This window comes from Cynoglossus semilaevis, chromosome 13 (genome assembly GCF_000523025.1).
Source record: "Cynoglossus semilaevis isolate Cse_v1.0 chromosome 13, Cse_v1.0, whole genome shotgun sequence".
In the NCBI taxonomy this organism is placed as follows: Eukaryota; Metazoa; Chordata; class Actinopteri; order Pleuronectiformes; family Cynoglossidae; genus Cynoglossus; species Cynoglossus semilaevis.
This window is the reverse complement of record NC_024319.1, coordinates 18,077,344-18,095,392: the sequence shown is the minus strand read 5'-3', so window position 1 is coordinate 18,095,392 and position 18,049 is coordinate 18,077,344. Positions and strand designations below refer to the sequence as shown.

The window sequence follows — 18,049 nt, the reverse complement described above, 5'->3', positions numbered from 1 at the left end:
TTAAGCCCCCGACAACATAGCTCCTAGGTTCATTCGGATACTCAAACCCCTCCACCACGTTAAGGTTGCGGTTCAAGGAGGGGTGTTGACAGAATACTATACCAAAGTTAAATTTTGGTATTTAAGGCCGGTTTTTGACGTGATTTATTTTGTGTGATTGCTTAAACAGAAAGTTGGTAGAACTTTTTAATACTTAATTAATAATTATTTATCAATTACCGTAATTTCCGGCTATTTTTTTTCACACGCTTTGAAGCTTGCCGCTTAAACAACGATGCAGTTTATTTATAGGTTTTTACGGTCTAGAGAGAGAGAGAGAGAGAGAGAGAGAGATGAGCTAATAATAGAGACCCCAACTTCCCTATTTCTGTTTACCTCTGCTGCGGACAAGTACAAAGTGAAGGGAGTTAGCCCTGGAGCTAATGTTAGCTTTGACCCTGAAGCAGATCACTAAGTCCCCCTTGTGCATTCCAACTGCAGTCGGGGCTCCGAAGCAGAAAAGAGCAAACGCGTAACCAGCCGTGTTACATGCGCTGTTCAGAAAAAAAGAATTTATTTAATTAAAAATGAAAAAAAATCTTTGTGTAAATATCCCATGTTACAATGTGGACACCTGTGGCTTATAGAGACGTGCAGCCTATACTGTATATGTACAATTCTTTATTTCGTTTTAAATTTAGTGGGTGCGGCCTATATTCAGGTGCACTTAATAGTCCGAACATTACGGTAACAGTAAATTTTCAGTGTTTTGAAGCATGCGTTGACACAGCCTCTTTTTTTCTTTCCTGTCTTTGTTCAGGCACTGATGGAGAACACTAATCTGAACTTTGTCAAAACAGCATGGATATATGCAATTAATGAAAAACAGAGGATGCTGCCTTATCAGTCGTACTCTGTTGTACCCTGAACCACCACATACAAGAAAAGGTGTGTTTGAGCACAATTTTTATATTAAACAAGAAGTGGATGAAAAAAATGAGAAATGGAAAAAATATGAATAATTTCAGTTGTGTTTTAGGCTAATTTAGGATACAGTTTGTTTGTTTGTTTTGGTGTGGTTTTGCCCATTCTGCCTCATATCAATATGATAGTCATTAGTCTAATTGAAACTATAGGTTAGTTAGTTGGTTAACTTTGCTGTCATGTGAGTTCCAGAGTAAGCTAACAAGGCTTAAACACATTAGTGAGCTAGAGTGTTAATCTCTTCTAAACATCTATTTTGTAAAACAATTTTCTGTAATGTATAAATAAATAATTGTTAATGTTTACTGATTTTGCATTTGCCTCATTTTGTGCTGAGGAGACTGCTGCCTTCCAGTAAGTCTGCATTATTAGGTGTTTTTTTTTTTTACTTGTTTTGCTCATTTCGAGGAGTGTGTAGTTTTGTACATATCACATTGATATTTTCAACTTACAACAGAAGCTGGTTTTCTCACTTAGTCAAGAGCAACTACTGGTTTACTGGGTATGACATCCCATTCTGGCAGAGCTAAGCGGAGTTTGTTACTCTGGCCCTGTTGGAAGCCCAATAAATAAATGAGGATCATGTGATTTGGAGGCATTCATTATTATTTCTGGGAATTTGAATCATGATGTGGGCTGCCCTGTATGACTTGTTCAACCAATTCAGCCAGATTATTCCATCCTTTACCAGCTAAATCAGGCGTGGGCAAACTTTTTGACTCACGGGCCACAGTTGTTCTAAAATTGAACAAGGGGGCCGGGCCAGGAGCAGATAGATGGAGTGTTCGTGTGAACTTAGATAAATGCATAAACACTAAAATGCTATTATGCAATATTTCTCATTTTCTACACCAGCTATTTGGGAAACATGGGTATTGCAGGAAAATTGGGGATTCACTTTCTGGACTTCTCGACTGCCTTGAAAACCATCTGGCCCCCTTATGCTTTTTTTAATATTTTTGACTTTTTATTTTATATTTTGCTTGCATACTTCTGCTGATTTTCATTTCCCTTGAGGGAATCTCTGAAAGGGATCAATAAAGTTTTATCTAATCTTTTCAAATCATTTAATAATGTATTACCAAATATGGATTGTGGATCAAATTGATGACAAACTTATTTACTTGTATAAGGCTATGAAGCTGTACATAGCTCATACCATATTGTTTATAAGGGCATTATTCATTTCACATTATATAAATTTTAATAGAACCAATAGACCAGGAACTCAACCTTTCAAAACTTCAAACTACTTCTCTGTGCCTAAAAGTAATATTGTTAATATGAACAAAGTGTAACGTACAGTAGTTTGTACTTGATCTGTACATTGAAATAGCATTTCCTAGCAGATTCAGAAACTGCCACACACACACACCTACAGACAAAAAGCAAAAACAACCACACAAAAATGTATAACGGCTGGTTTTAAAAGATAACTGACTTTGAGGGTCAGAGTCTTCACATAGTCGAAAGTTTTATTTTTCTCATAAACAGTTATGTGGCGCTTTGGCCCAGAGGCAATGTCTCTGTCATTGGTGTGGAACTCCAGGGTTCACCTCCTGGGCAAGATCAAATCCCGGTTAGGGCGGTTGGTACCTTCCAGTGGACTCACCACCTGCAGGAAGGTTTAGTCATTGTGACACAGCACTGCATTTTACTCATGACCAAAGTGAGCAGGACAGCTTAAGTGCAGGAAGCAGCATGTGGGGGACAATGCAGTTTGGATGATTAAATATTTTATATTTGAGTCAAAAAAAAAAAGAAAAATCATTCTGCTAATGCATTTTCATTTTTAAATGTGACATTTCAAAATTCATTTTGGTATGTATTTGCTATGGTAAATTTTGGAAATGAAATCTTAAAAGTGTTTTTCATTTTGATTAAGTTACAGAATGAGCAATCTTGAAGAATTATTAATCTTAATTATTAAATGTTTTCATGCCAATTGCAACCCCACCCCCGCAAATTGGGTACTGATAACATATATATTTTTTATCTGTACAAACTAGTGTATAAGTTGCTGCCACCTAGTGACTGATGGCTTGTTATCATTCAAGCATTACAGAAGTGGTACACTTATGTGCAGAGTGCCATATTCCAGTTGCCTAACAGAACTCTTCAACCTTGACCATGACCTGGATGACTGAAAGTCTTCATAGACATATTTGTGAAGTACTGCTTTAATGCATTTTTTTTAAAATACTGTGAAATGGTTATTTTTACATCTGTTTTAACCTGTAGTCCTGCCTATGTGACAGAGAAGTACTAATGCTTCACTTTTATTTGTATTTTTGCTGCTAGTTGCTTTGTGCTAACAAACAGTATTTGATTTTTTTTCCAACCTAAAATGATAAAGTCTAATGTCTATTCAAATCTGTACCATTGACATTGTACATTAATAAATAAAGATTTATTCTTGATAAAGCAAAGAATTTTCAAAATGCTACTATTTGATCAAGCACATTTTGTGGACACGTTATTGAAAAGTAGATGTGTTTTGAGTCATATAATTAGATTTTCACAATAAGTAAACATGGAACAACATTTCAGTGTTTTATTTGTAATCAAGCTATTGATCATAGAAAAGCTATTGATGATTATACCTTCAGGTGGACATTGGGACCAGTACCTATGTTTGCTTCACCTTAATGATGCTGAAATACTTTACAAAATCCCTTAGAAGTTTCATTTCACTTTTGAAAAGGTTCTGCCCAACAAAACATAAAGGACTCCGGTAAAAGAGAGTTTCTCCACCTCCAGAAAAGCCCCACACAGATAAGAAAAATCTCTGAGATTAAACTTTCTGAAATCATGCCAAAAGTTGTATGCTGAATACTGACAGAGTATTTGCCTATGAATAAATACATTTTGTATTTCCAAATCGTTTCTGTTCATTACTGAACGACCCTAGTTTATATTTCTGTGCACTGTTTTTGATATTATTTTTATTTTGTTTTCTTCTCTTCTACGTGCACTACAACTTTAGTCACTTTAGTCCTTGCTGGACAGCTTGTAAATACTGTGTCTACCCTGCTGTTACTATTACATGTCTGTCCTGCTGCTGTAACAATTTGAATTACCCCGGTGTGGGATGATTGAAGTATTATGTTATATTGCCATATCTTATCTTAATGTGTCACAAAAAAGTCAAAATAAAAAAACGTTGTTTTTTTTTTTATTGGGGTAGGACGTGACAACAGTCACATAGGCTGTAATAGTTGTCGTGGGCGTACAATGACTTAGCAAAAAAACTCAGACCGCTGCTCACGGAACGGCTGCGGACGTGAGCAGCGGTCTAGTGATTTAATTACCTAAGTTAACCAGAGTTGTAAAACCGGTTTGCAGTTTTCGACTGCTCACTCAGATGCGTGAAGACGTTGTAGCTGAGTATTCACAGCTATGCATTTACTCGTATGCAGAAACCGCCTAGCAAGGCGGGTATTAGCACTCACGGACCGTCTTACAAACAACACGAAAGACTGGATTAGAGGATACGTCCACAACAGCTTCTGTGTACATTTCCGCGCAAAGAACACCGCTAACCCGCTGCAGGCCTTCGTTAGAAAGAACTACTCTCAAATGGCTGGTGGCCGGGGACTTGTCTTTAGACAGGTAGGCTGTGGAGTTCATTTCATCCTTATTTTATTATATAAAAACGGGGCGGATGCAGTGAAACCTAAAAACATTACCGAATTATCAAATGGTAAGCCATAGGATATGTGTTAGGTGAAGTCGTAGTTCCGGTATAACAATGCACATAACATTATGTTTCGAATTTTTCTCATTCTATTTATTTTCTACAACAACAAGGACGCTAGTGCTGACTAAAACAGTGGATGGCATGGTACTTCCGTGTTTGAAATACAGTACTTTTTTTAGAACTTTATTGAGTGTGTCGTATACAGTATCCAAAATAAAAATATCAATATTAGAAATGGAGGAAATAAAATTAACTGCAAATACTATATATGTATGTGTATATATACGCGAACTGAACATGCAGCGTTCTATTCGTCACTTGTGGCGCAGTTTACTGTTTGTCTCACAATTGGTCTAAAAAACCAGAGACATAATATCAAGAACGTAACTAGTATATTTTCTAAAATGAATACATTTTTATTGTAAATTTTACAACTTTGTTGTAGTTTTTAACTAATTAAGATAATTTATTAAAGTTTTTAAAACATATTTGGTTACAATTCCATTTTGTTAAAACATTTGTATATAATAAATATTTATACATTTTGTATTTCCAAATCGTTTTTTGTTCCTTACTGAACGATTGTGGTTTATATTTCCGTGCACTGATCAGCTTACATTTGCTCATGTTATAAAATATTTTAAACCTGCAATGCAAAAGTTTATAATTTGAAATCTGAAACATGTTTTTTCATTGACCCATTACTTATTAAGTCTTTATTTATATTTTATTTTATTTTGTGCTACGTGCACTACAACTTTAGTCACTTTATTCCTCTCTGGAAAAAGTCACTTTACTGATATACATCTTGTAAAGACCCTGCTGTTACTGTTACCGTTACATGTCTGTTGTTCTTCTGTAACAACTGAATTTCCCCAGTGTGGGGTGAATAAAGCCTTATCTTATCTTATCTTATCTTATGTTAATGTGTCACAAAAAAGTCAAATAAAAAATATTTTTGTAAGAGGTTCTGGGTTGGACATGACAACAGTCACGTAAGGCTGTTACCCCTGCGTCCCGGAAAATGTAAAGCATAATAATATTTTTATCAGGAAGTCGATGTGTCTCCACAAAATACAAATGAAACATGAATGAAATGAAATATATGCATTTCAAGGCATACTGTACAACTAAATAAATTAAAAGAAAACCAACAAGACTCTCTTCTAAGCCCTTTGGGGATCATTGCCTCAAGACAGCTGTCCCAAACTGACGCAAGGATTACCAACAACCTTTCAGAACTTCAACAGAACAGTGCACAAAAACATCCTCAGGTTCACCCTTGTGAAGGTGGTACGTCAGTTCATTTGGACATCTGGGCCCTAGATCTTGAGCTAGATAGCCGAAGCAGGGGTCAGCAAAAAATTAATTGAGTGTGTTGTTTAAATGTGTTGACATCAAGTTTTTCAATGTTAAGGTCCCACTCTAGCCCTATATCTAGCCATTATACAGAATAAGGTATCTCCACCAGGTCTGGGCACAGACATATTTCAGTGTTGGTACGATCATGGAATCATCATGGAATATTTGGAAATGTATTTGACTGATAATAATTTGCTATCACTGGAGCAGTGTCACTGGAATATAAAATATGCTATACCTTCTCATCATATCTAGACTATCTTCAGGTCAAACATTTCATATTTCTATGGAAAACTACAGTCCCTCATCAATGTAATATTGTCAAAACTAAAAGTCTATGGAACAAGGACTTAACAACTGAGTTCGGAGAGCAAGCGTGGCACAATGCAGTGGAATCAGTAGGCAAAACCTTTCTGTGCCTGTTGCACTGAATAGTTTTGCCTAGGTTTTTTGCCTATTGGTTGGGAGCAAATACATGGTCCTTCATAGGTAACCACTACTTGTTATTGTGACACAGCACACCACTGCACTCAACGAAATGTGACCTCTGCTTTTAACCCATCGCCAAAGTGAACAGTGGGCAGCTTCAAGCTGCCTGGGGAGCACCTCTGTGGTAAATTGGCAACTGGTGGACCCGAACCTGAAGCCTTTTGGACTCAAGTCCGCTTCATAACCACTAATCCACCAACGCCCTAAGTTACAAGCTAGCCAGGAGTCGAACCTAGAATCTTCTGATCCGTAGTCAGACGCGTTATCCACAGTGCCCACTGATATTATCAGTCACACAGGAAATTAACTAAATTCTTAACAAGATACTGCTTCGTGGATGTCGTCTTTGTGTCATTGGCATCACTGCCTGCTTGTAGAAACTGTCCATTTAAGGCCTTGTACAACATTGCAATATATTATATTTTTTTTAAATTTCACTCTCTATTATGTAATTTTGTATGGTACATGTGTCATGTAGGCCTGAGTTCAAAATATCGATTCGCCGATACTGAGTTGATTCTCCATTTAATTCTCGAATATTGATTTGTATGTCCAAAAATCAATGTTTTTTTTTTAAAGAACGAATGATGAGTGGAACCTCCTCTCTCATGTTCTACAAACCACCAAGATTAAACTGAACATCGCTCTGCCAGTTTAGCAGCATTGTTGACGACAGCGATGCAGGGGTTGGGCCTGACAAGTAAGGATCCAGCTGTGGTGACCGACAACGTGGCAAATATGGTCCGTGCGGTTGAGATAATGGGGCTAATGCATGTAGGCTGCTTCACTCACATCATACGCATCGCATCGCAAACCGGTCTCAAACTCCCACATGTTGCACGCGTGCTTGGGAGAGCGAGGCACATCGCAAAGTACTTTCATCGCAGTACGACAGCCACCCACATCCTCAAAGAAAAGCAGTAGCTACTGCAGCTAAAGGCACACAAGCTCACTATTCGCAAAGTGACTTGGTGGAACAGTGCGCTCGATATGCTGGAGCGCTTTCTGGAACTGCAACCCACAACCTCTTCTGTTCTGCTCACACCCAGATTAGTGACTGCATTACAAGCAGTGGTGTCAGTCATGCTGCTTGCTGTCCCATTGTTAATGCTCTGCTGGATATTCAGCACAACATGCCAGAGACCTTGTTGTAAATATGTTATAGTTTTATTTTACAATAAAAGTACATTTATTTGTATTTAACAGCTAATGGGTAGATGCTTATATAATAATAATTCACAAGGTTAGTTCCAGTATAATTACAGCTTTAATGCATTTTTAATCTAATTCTGCCCATAGCATGTTTTGGAAAGCGATACTATCATCACTTTCATATTAATTTATTGGTCCTTTGGTGCCATTTCAACAGTCATAACTACCAACTTTCATATTAATTTGCTGTCAAGTATGGATATAATACCAGTATGGATGTGTTGCATAACTAAGTAGTCAATTAATTCAGATTACAGCTCAAATAACACAAATCGAAATCGAATCTAATCATGATAATCGATTCTACACAAATCGAAATCGAATCTAATCATGAGAATCGATTCTGAATCTTGAGTACCGGAATCGAATCGATTCTTGAAATTGAACCGATTCCCAGCCCTAGTGTCATGGGCATACCTACCTCCACTACTGTCACAGTGATCTGTGTGTTTAGTGTTGATGATGTAATGTGTTGATCTAAAACTAAAAAAAAAAAGTGTTAACATCAAAAACGTGTAGAAAAAGAAAATAAATTACATTAACCATCACTATAAGCACTGTAATTTGAGTACCCTTGGATTACTCACTTGATGTAATGCTATTTTGTTTCATGTGCTGTGTTTGAATTTGCCAAGTTTAACCTGCCCTTAAGTGGGATAAAAGAGAAATTGATTGTTAGAAAAAAGGACAACTTTGCCTACATTTACTCAATACAGTAATGACTTTTTCTTGTTTTTTAGCTGCACATTAACTTTTTGTTTTTGTTTTTTTTTTTTTTTTTTTTTAGCTGTTTGAATCGGAAAGCAGCACCTACACTTATCTGTTGGCAGACCCTGAGACGAAGGAGGCTGTTCTCATCGATCCAGTACTAGAGACCATGGGAAGAGATTTAAAGCTAATACATGAGCTCGGACTAAATCTCAAGGTGGCAGGTATGATGAAGTTGGTTTTATCACTTTATAACACTTTGGAACAGAAGTTTTAACAGAAGCTATCTCTGATATTAAGCCTGTGACGATAACAAGTAGACAGTCATTTACATGTTTTCCATAGTACCATCTGGTACGGTGGTTCCCAACCTTTTAAGCCCAAAATCCCTGACTTCCACCTTGTTGACAGGCTTTCAGCTGAGCAAATTTTTTAGCATGGATTACGCTGTTGGTGGGGAAGTGGTCTTTGATTTGCCTGTTTGTGTTGTGGTGCTGCCCCAGATTCCACCTTTTAGACAGCGCTAGAGGTTGCAAAGCATACCCATGCAGTTACAGTTGCCATGGGTTACATGCACATATTTTGGGTGAGTTAGAGCAGACATTTTTTACAGTTCTATTCAGTGCCGTGAGCTGTCGATTTAAAAAAATATTTTATGTAGCTTCCTCAGTACTCTCCTATTCCTCATTTATTCCCAATTTTCTATCTTCTGTTCTGTTATATTAATTATGGACAAAGCCCATTGGTACTGCAGCGATGGGCTTATAAAATTAATTGACATAAATTAGACAGTTTGGTGAATTTGACAACTAAAACCACTACATTTATTCCTTCCATTTGACATTTGTGCCTGTTCTTTCTCTCTGCGATGACATTTGTGCCTGTTCTTTCTCTCTGCGACTTCTTCTACCAATGTATCCACTGTCCCTGCACATGTCCAAACCATCTCAATCTGGCTTCTCTAGCTTTTTCTCCAAACCTTCCTGTCTGTATTGTCCCTCTAATGACCTCTTTCCTGATCTTGTCCATCCATGTCACTCCTAAAGAGAATCTTAGCATCTTAAACTCTGCCACTTCCAGCTCCACCTCCTGTCTTCTGCCTATTGCTACTGTCTCTAAACCATACATCATGGCTGGTCTCACAACCATCCTGTAAACCTTTCCCTTCACCTTATATATATTATATATATAGTATATAATATATCTATTATATATAATAAGATATTAATATGTACTATTATACAGCAAGTAACTTTTTTTTACTCTAAATGTACCATATTATGTAATTTAAGTTGACTGATTTAAAGTTACATGACCTTATATACCTGCTGTATCAAATTTGATACATCATTTTCAACATAGTTTTACTAAAACATAGATTATGAAATTTTAAGTATTTTTAAATTGCATCAACCCAGTAACTATTGATGTTTCAGTAAAGATAAAAAAAAAAACTTAACCTTTTCAAACTTGGCAAAGTTCTTATTCAAGAACCGCCTGTGTCCAAATGCTAAGTCATGGCAATCTTGTAGTGTCACCTGAAGGCCCACTAATGAGTGAATAACTATCCCCTGTTGAATTATCTGTGCACTGCATGTGTCTGATTGTACACATCTGGTTTTTCAGGGAAAAAAATAACACTGCTCATGTGGAGGGCTGTAAAACTCATGTATCAACTATGATACATTTGGCATTATAACAGTAGTGAGGTGCGCTGTTGGAAGGACAGAAGACTTCAAGGTGCAGGTGGGACTACATCAAGGATCGGCCCTGAGCCCCTTCTTGTTTGCTTTGGTGATGGACAGATTGACAGATGAGGTCAGACAGGAGTCCCCATGGACTATGATGTTTGCAGATGACACTGTGAAAAAAAGGCACGTCCTCAGGCCTTACAGGACTATACAAACAAATTAGCTCATTGTCTAAGGGCTTTTTCCTAAAAAATAACAAAGGAAACAACACAAAAAAACAGTCTTTCAACCTTGGACCCCTCGATAAAAAAAAAACAAAAAAACAGGACAAGATAGAAGAACAAGGCAGCGGACAAGGCAGCGGACAAGGCAGCGAACAAGCCATAAGCTTACTTATCCTATCATATGCACACCCTAGGTGGACGCCTGGGTCTGAGTGAGTATGAGTGGGTGTGAGCTACTGACGGCTGATGGTGATGGTGACAGCGAGGGAGGGCTGCATTCCTCCCAAGCTGTTGTCAAGGGGGGGGCAACTTCTGCTGCAGATAATTTTGGTGCAGCCAGGTGGTCAACTCTTTTGACATCCCCACCAAAGTCAAAGACGTACTCCGACTCTTCCTCATTAACATGCAGGTCAACTCCTGATACATAAGCATCAGGCACCGTTGCTAGAGAACCACTGGACTGTAAAACTCCTGCCCCCAGGGTGGAAGGGCAAAGGGTTGGACACATGATGCACTCCCACATAAGTGTTGTCCGATACACAGGACAGTTTAAAATTCAAGTCCGATACGATATCTTCCTCCAAGCCTGGTGCACTGCTACCCTGGAAATATGCGTTGCGTAGCCGTCTCGTCAGTGTACTGCTCATACTCTTCCTTCAAGTACTTATACAATTATTTATTTAATTATAAATAATTAATACATTATTTAATTATATTAAATTACTAAATAATTAATTTAATTATTCAATTACGTATACAAGGTTCATGGGGTGCCTTTCCACGTGACCATCTTGATCTTTCTGAATATTCACTGTCTGAACTATTTACTGATTGTTAATGGCGCTCTCCACGTCTGCTAAGGTCAGGTCTGCTAAATTACTAATTGAGAATTTGTATTAATAAGAGGAAACATGGAACGTGTTACGTTTAGATTACTGAATATGTAAGGTTTCGGGTTCGAGTCCACCGGCTGCCAAGTTACCACTGAGACTAACACTTTCGTTCAGAGCGCTTTTGACGACCATTCTCTGTGCGTGTATGTAAGTAAAAGCAGTTATAGTAACATTGTGTTTTCTAATGAATACCGTAAAATATACCTGGACGCTGCGTGCTTAATTGGACAAGGATCAGCTCGTTACACAATCTCAGCACAATTACACAGTTACACAATCTCACAATCTCACAATCCTAGCTTTTACACTCAATGGACTCAGGAAAGTCAATACACACTTCTGTGCATGTTCCTTGCTTTTACTGTGTTGGGTTGCCTGTGCATGTCCATAATCCTTTCAACTTTCTCCAGTACCTAACTCATGCCCAAACTCATGCCCAAACTGTTCCTCAAAGGGCCGTGTGGCTGCAGGTTTTTGTTCCAACTAACCAAGAGCACACAGTTTGACCAATCAGCTGTCTGAAGACTGAGACTAGTTGATTAAACCTGCCAACTCAGGTGTGCTACTGCTTGGTTGGAACAAAAACCTGCAGCCACAGCGGCCCTTCGTGGAACAGTTTTGTTGCGCTGTAGCCTTTAGAGTGCCAAAAGTAAAGTTGATCTGTGTAATTCTTTTATTGAGAAGTTCTGCACCTTCTCTAGAATTCTGAATCACTTCATGGTCTGTTCTACAGTAGGAATCCCTTCTCTAGAATTCTGAATCACTTCATATTTTTATTGGCTCCCCAATTATTATTATTATTTAATGTCTCTCACCCTGTCTTTTTTTTTTGGACCACGAACTGGGCCACTCAGGGGTTTGCATCTGGGCAGCATGTGGCCCAGAGGCCACAAATTAAATATTATCTGTATCGTGAATTGAGTGCATTGAGTTACATCCATACATTACTAGCATTTAATTTAGAATTCAGTAATCATATGTATGTGCACAAATCAGGAGAACTCAGACGTACACAAAAAATATTGTGTATACCTTTACAGTATATATGATTTTATTACGTTAATATGGGTCTACTTCACTGAGTTGTAAAACACATTTTTTTCTTCCTGGTTAGTTAACACCCACTGCCATGCCGACCACATCACAAGCACAGGGCTGATGAAGAAACAAATAGCTGGTCTGAAGAGCGCAATCTCCAAATTCAGTGGTGCAACTGCAGATATATTACTGTCAGAGGGAGACGACATCACCTTTGGAAAGCATGTAAGATGCCTTACATACATTGTCTTGCAACATTTCATCAGCTTTAGAAGAAATGTAAAATCATCACAAAACAAGACAGTTTCTTAGGTTAGCCAAGGCATGTCAATTGCCAAAAAGTGAGGCACACATTTTAAGACTGAATTACACACCCTAAATAACTGAACATCTGCTGACGTGAGGCCATGGTTCTGAGAGTTTATTTAGTTACCTCTCTGACCTGGTCCTGACCAGGTTATGTACAGAGTTTTAGCTGAAATGGGCTGTAAAAGGGGACTAATTAAAGCTGCATAGTGATTACACAGTGTGACTGTGTGCATAGACACACACAGTAGGACTGAAGCAGCAGTGATTTTGGATGTGCTCCTGACCACATCCAATAAAATGTGTTAACTGAAAACCTGACTGTTTATTGAACATAATAGACAGGCAGGCAGGCAGGCAGACAGACATTATTTATTCCAAGCTGGGAAATCACAGAAGCAAGAATAATGTGGGCAAACCTTGACATGAGTGAATTTTTTCGAGATTGCAATGATCCACTGGCATTTCCTAATGAAATTCTGTATGAGCAATATAAAATATGAATTAGGCCTGCCTAGTACTTGTTGTCACAGATAATACGTTTATTATTTCACTTTGATGTGGCCATGAATAATCTGAGCACCTGATTAATGTTTTGGGGTGTAAGCCCAAACATAGATCTGACAGGCTTGAGCTATTTTTACTACTTAAAAAGGTTTATTGTCAAATTTTCACTGAACATTGAACATTTAAATACTCAGTCTCGCTTTCAATAAAACACTTTTCAATCGCTTTTCAATTAAATACAAAACACAAAATTTAGATCAGTAAAATATATCAGTGTGAAGTTACTCATATACATAGCCACCAATTTTCTGCCAGCAGTCCTTCCTTTCCAGGTTAGTGACAGAGTTGGCATGGTGTTTTATATTATGATCCCCCTCCTATCGCTATATTTCGCTATATCCAAGACCCACTGCGAGATGGGAAAAATTGCGAAGCAGAGGTGAGATAGTTCCCCACACTGTTATCAACCCTCCCTATGCATGGTAGAGTTGTATAATGGCGATCAAGTGCAAAGTGAACGACTGACAGACAAGGGGAGATGCTGAGATATGCTAGAATGCATGAGCCAATCAGCGTGAGGAACAGAAGAGCATGCTCAATTAGCCAATTAGTCTAAGTAAACAAAGCTACCAGCGATTGTTCGCAAATGCGCCTATCTCAATTTTAAAAAGGAGAATCCACACTTTTAAAGCCAAAACTTTCGTATGTATAATTATTTTGTCTTTTAGTTTATTTTTTCGTATATTTCGTAATATAGCAAAACTTTCCTAAAATCGGATTAAAAAAAATCTGATTTATTACAAAGTAATTTCCTGATTAAAAGAATTGAATAGCTGACTCAATTACACCCTCCATTTCCAAAAGGTACCTATGGGTGTATTCTTATGAGTATAAGGAAAGGTTGATTTAACCCTCCCATTGTCCTTCGCATTTTGTACACACCAAGTTTCCTCGCAACTGGCTTGCATCTTGTCCCAGAATCAGAGTATGAGGAAAGGTTGGCACAAGCTATGCAGTACAGGAACACATTCACACACACACACACACACAAACACACACAAAGGCATATTATCAGCCATTAGGTCACCTAGACCCAAAGGACAGTTGACAATTTCTAGTCAAGATGGCAGAAGAAGGAGAGGAGCAGTGAGAGGAGAAATCAGACAGAAAGCAGCAGCGCTTAGTCAGTAAAAAAAGTAAAGTAAGTTCACTGTTGTGATGTCTACACCGTGCAGCAATACAACAAATCAAACTAAGTAGCAACACCGCATGGACGTCCTCTACATTAGTCTTGGAAAAGCTAAAAGGGAGTCACCATCACAGGTGAATAACAGAGATAACTTGCTTCATGTCAGTGTGGTTATTTCCTGTATAACGTGAACGTTTTGCTGGTGATGATAATCGGGTACAGATACGCTTAAAGTTAATGCAGCTCCTTATTTGTGAAACCAATCTTAAGGTATAACTTAGCGTGATACTCCATTTGTCTCAGCATATCGTAGGTCACATATGGTAAATTCTTGCTGTCTTCTGTCATTTATTCCCAAACATAATTTTCAAAATCTTACTGCATTTAGAAGTTTTTGTTCATACATTTTCAACTGTTTTAAGTTGCTGTCGATTTTGCACACACGGTGACTTTTGTCTTTTTTCTTCTGCAGTGTCTGACAGTACGAGAGACACCAGGCCACACTGATGGTTGTGTGACACTGGTGTTCGATGATGAGAGCATGGCATTTACTGGAGATGCTGTCCTTATCAGAGGCTGTGGGAGGACAGACTTTCAGCAGGGTAAATAAACACAATTTTTTTCCCCTAACATTTACGAAGAATTTCACTTCTATCACTGCTAAATACATTTTGCTTTTGTGTTTATTAATCTGGTAATCTTCACAAATTGTCTTATTCAGGCTGTGCCAAGAGGCTTTATGAGTCAATCCATCAGAAGATCTTCACCCTGCCTGATCACTGCCTCATTTACCCTGCTCATGACTACTTAGGTTGGTTTTTTTTCCACAGGTGTGCTTGTTTTCTCTTGAATTAAATTACGTTCCAGGTATGTGTTAATGTGTACAACAGAGCCTGTACATGGTCTCTCCGTTTTAAAAGTAATATAACTGTAGCAATATTTATCAGTTTTACATGTACATTCATGTACATTACATTTTATTCCAGTCAAATCAAGGGTTCAAATTCTCAAGACAAATTCACTAGTGCTTCTAGCAGAGTGGAACAATTTATGAAATGTGATTGTTGACACAGCATCCTGTAAACACTGCACAACTGACTTTTAGCCTACCTTCCCCCGCCCCCTAAAAAATACCACCAAGTGTGCAAATGTGTTTTTTTACCCAGTCAGGAATTGTTGACACAGCATCCTGTAAACACTGTACAACTGACTTTTAGCATACCTTCCCCCGGCCCCTAAAAAATACCACCAAGTGTGTGTTTTTTTACCCGGTCATGACAATTAATAGGAACATATTGTTGTTGGGCCCAACCCAGAATCGGCCAAGTAGTTTCTCCACCTTTCTCAATAATAATAGTAAATGAAATGAAATCATAGGAAAGAATCTTAAAAACCATTGGTGGACTAAGTGTTAGAATGCAAATGTGTACAGAGCTATTATCTGCTCCTCCTACGGCAACCAAGGTAATAGACAATTACAAGTCTACAGAATTTAACGTTCAGAAGAGATAGGCCTTTATGTGTGTTATGTGTATTGCATGTAATGTTTGTGTGTAGTCCAACAAGGGACAGTTAAATAGTTAAAATCAACAACAATGCTATTGCACGGTGGTGGCTTGGGCTCAGTTGCCACTGAGGTTGTTTGAGCATGGCTGTCCCCTGCTCACCCTGGTGATGGGTATAAATGAAGAGGTCACAATTTGTTGTGTGCTGAGTCACAATGAGTTCACTTCCCTTCCTTCCAAAAAGATTGCTGAGTGAGGTGACAATAAAATTGAGATTGACGAGAGTATTGTGGTGATGTTAGTGTGCTTGCCTAAGACCTCACTGGGATGTGTTCCAATATTTCATTGTAAACATATTTAGTACTATACTGTATGTAAACAGGAGAAACAGTCTTAGGTTATCGAGTTAAGAATGATTAAAAGAACATCAAATACATATTTCAGTTGTACACAGAATAAGTATATTTGGATACCTTAAGACTGCTGTCTACAATTATTACTAAAATATATATTTGATTCTAATTAATAGTTGTTTTATTATCTGTTTTTCAGGTCAAACCGTTTCTACAGTCGGTGAGGAGCGTAAATATAACCCACGCTTGACCAAAAGCCTGGAAGAGTTTGTGAACATAATGAAGAACTTAAATCTCCCTAAACCTTCAAAAATCGGTATGAAAAACACACTTCAGACAAAAGTCGCCTTAATTGTTCTTTGATTTTGAAAAGGCTATTTATACTCTTAGCTCTAGCATTCTAATATCCCCCAGAGTAGGAATAATAAAGCACTTTACAGCAATGCACTTTGACAGTGTTCCACAGGCCTCTTTCAGTTCCCTCCAACTTTGCGGATTACCTTGCCTTACATTTTGACCCGGACACAGAGATACAGGCCTTTTTTAAATCCTTCTTCCAATGGCTTTTGGACAGTTTTATTTTACTTTTTCCATGTAAAAAAAAAACAGTAAGAAAATCATGTAAGAAAAACAGGTCTAACCAACTATTCCTGAAACTATTCCTATTCCTAGACCAATATATATACATTTAAAACGGTACTATACTGCATTTGAAAAGTACCTTTTTTTGTTTGTTTGTTTTTTTTTCAACTGCTGGCAGCAGTAAAGTTCACAGGTGAGCGATTAAGGACAGCAGAGAGATGTGTACTACGCATGCTAACGTTCCACAGTCTGTTTAATTTATTTAATTTTTCTCTTTTTAAAATGCAGTCTTTCTTTTTTTCTTTTTTTTTTGCAGATATAGCGGTCCCTGCCAATATTGTCTGTGGATTGCATCAAGTTTGAGTCATCTGAAGATGAGGACCCAACCCTTCCCTCTTTTTGGCCTTGTAGCTTTACTGATCCTTTTCCAACTATTGTAAATCATAATCAGATTCTTATTTAGATTTTATAGGAATTTTACCTTGCTTAAAATTGTAATGAAATCCTGATTTGTATATACAGACTATAGAAAGTGAATGTTCAAGCTTAAATGACCAACGTTAATAAAACATGTTCATGTTTACGGGCACCCATCATGAGCAAGTCTCGTTTGCTTGAATTTCCAGTGTTTAACTTCAACATCTGTACATTCTGTGTAGGCAAGATATGCCATGTTAAAAAAAAGACTATAAGTGATTATGAATAAATTTTCCAAAAAACTTTGATAACAACTCCTAATATATATTTGTGTGTATATATATCTATGTGTGTATATACATATATACACTGTATGTATACAGTATATATAATATATATATATATATACAGTGGGTACGGAAAGTATTCAGACCCCTTTAAATTTGTCACTCTTTGTTTCATTGCAGCCATTTACTAAAATCAAAAAAGTTCATTTTATTTCTCATTAATGTACACTCAGCACCCCATCTTGACAAAACAGAAATGTAGAAATCTTTGCAAATTTATTAAAAAATAAAAACTGAAATATCACAAAGTATTCAGACCCTGTACTCACACTCCTCGCAGATTTCTTTTATTCCAATCCAGAGTTTTGCCATATTGTGGTATTTTACAGTAATTTAAAAAAAACATTTCCAATATTGCCATTATTTTCTTGATTAAAACATTTTCTAACCAAATGAAACCATAAAGATATAGCTTTGTTTACCTAGAGGAGATCGAACACAGCATTGAGAATACTCTTCTGTTCCTCACTGATTGGCTCAGGAATTGTAGCATCTCTCAGCATCTCCCCATGTCTATCTGCCACTTGTTCACTTTGCTCTGCGCTGTTGCTGTAAAGTTTGTG

The 18,049-nt window shown here is 37.6% G+C and overlaps 2 protein-coding genes across 6 annotated transcripts in view; both read left to right on the top strand.

Moving 5' to 3' along the window:
- Positions 1 to 1,268, top strand: part of xrcc1 (X-ray repair complementing defective repair in Chinese hamster cells 1) — a 19,793-nt gene extending 18,525 nt beyond the window's left edge. For 3 of the 5 annotated variants that reach the window (XM_025061725.1, XM_025061726.1, XM_025061727.1), the window contains one exon: positions 800 to 1,268. In XM_025061725.1, coding sequence (XP_024917493.1) covers positions 800 to 907 — 108 coding nt within the window. In that variant the 3' untranslated portion in view covers positions 908 to 1,268. The remainder of the gene's footprint in view (positions 1 to 799) is intronic. The other 2 variants (XR_001761008.2, XR_003051551.1) reach the window with 1 other exon arrangement.
- Positions 1,269 to 4,195: 2,927 nt separating this feature from the next.
- ethe1 (ETHE1 persulfide dioxygenase) lies at positions 4,196 to 17,321 on the top strand. Its single transcript, XM_008324045.3, has 7 exons — positions 4,196 to 4,575; positions 8,514 to 8,658; positions 12,357 to 12,505; positions 14,755 to 14,884; positions 15,004 to 15,093; positions 16,340 to 16,456; positions 17,039 to 17,321. The coding sequence occupies exons 1-7, from the start codon at positions 4,363 to 4,365 to the stop codon at positions 17,083 to 17,085; spliced, it is 891 nt and encodes a 296-aa protein (XP_008322267.1). The 5' UTR covers positions 4,196 to 4,362; the 3' UTR covers positions 17,086 to 17,321.
- The last annotated feature ends 728 nt before the right edge of the window (positions 17,322 to 18,049 follow it).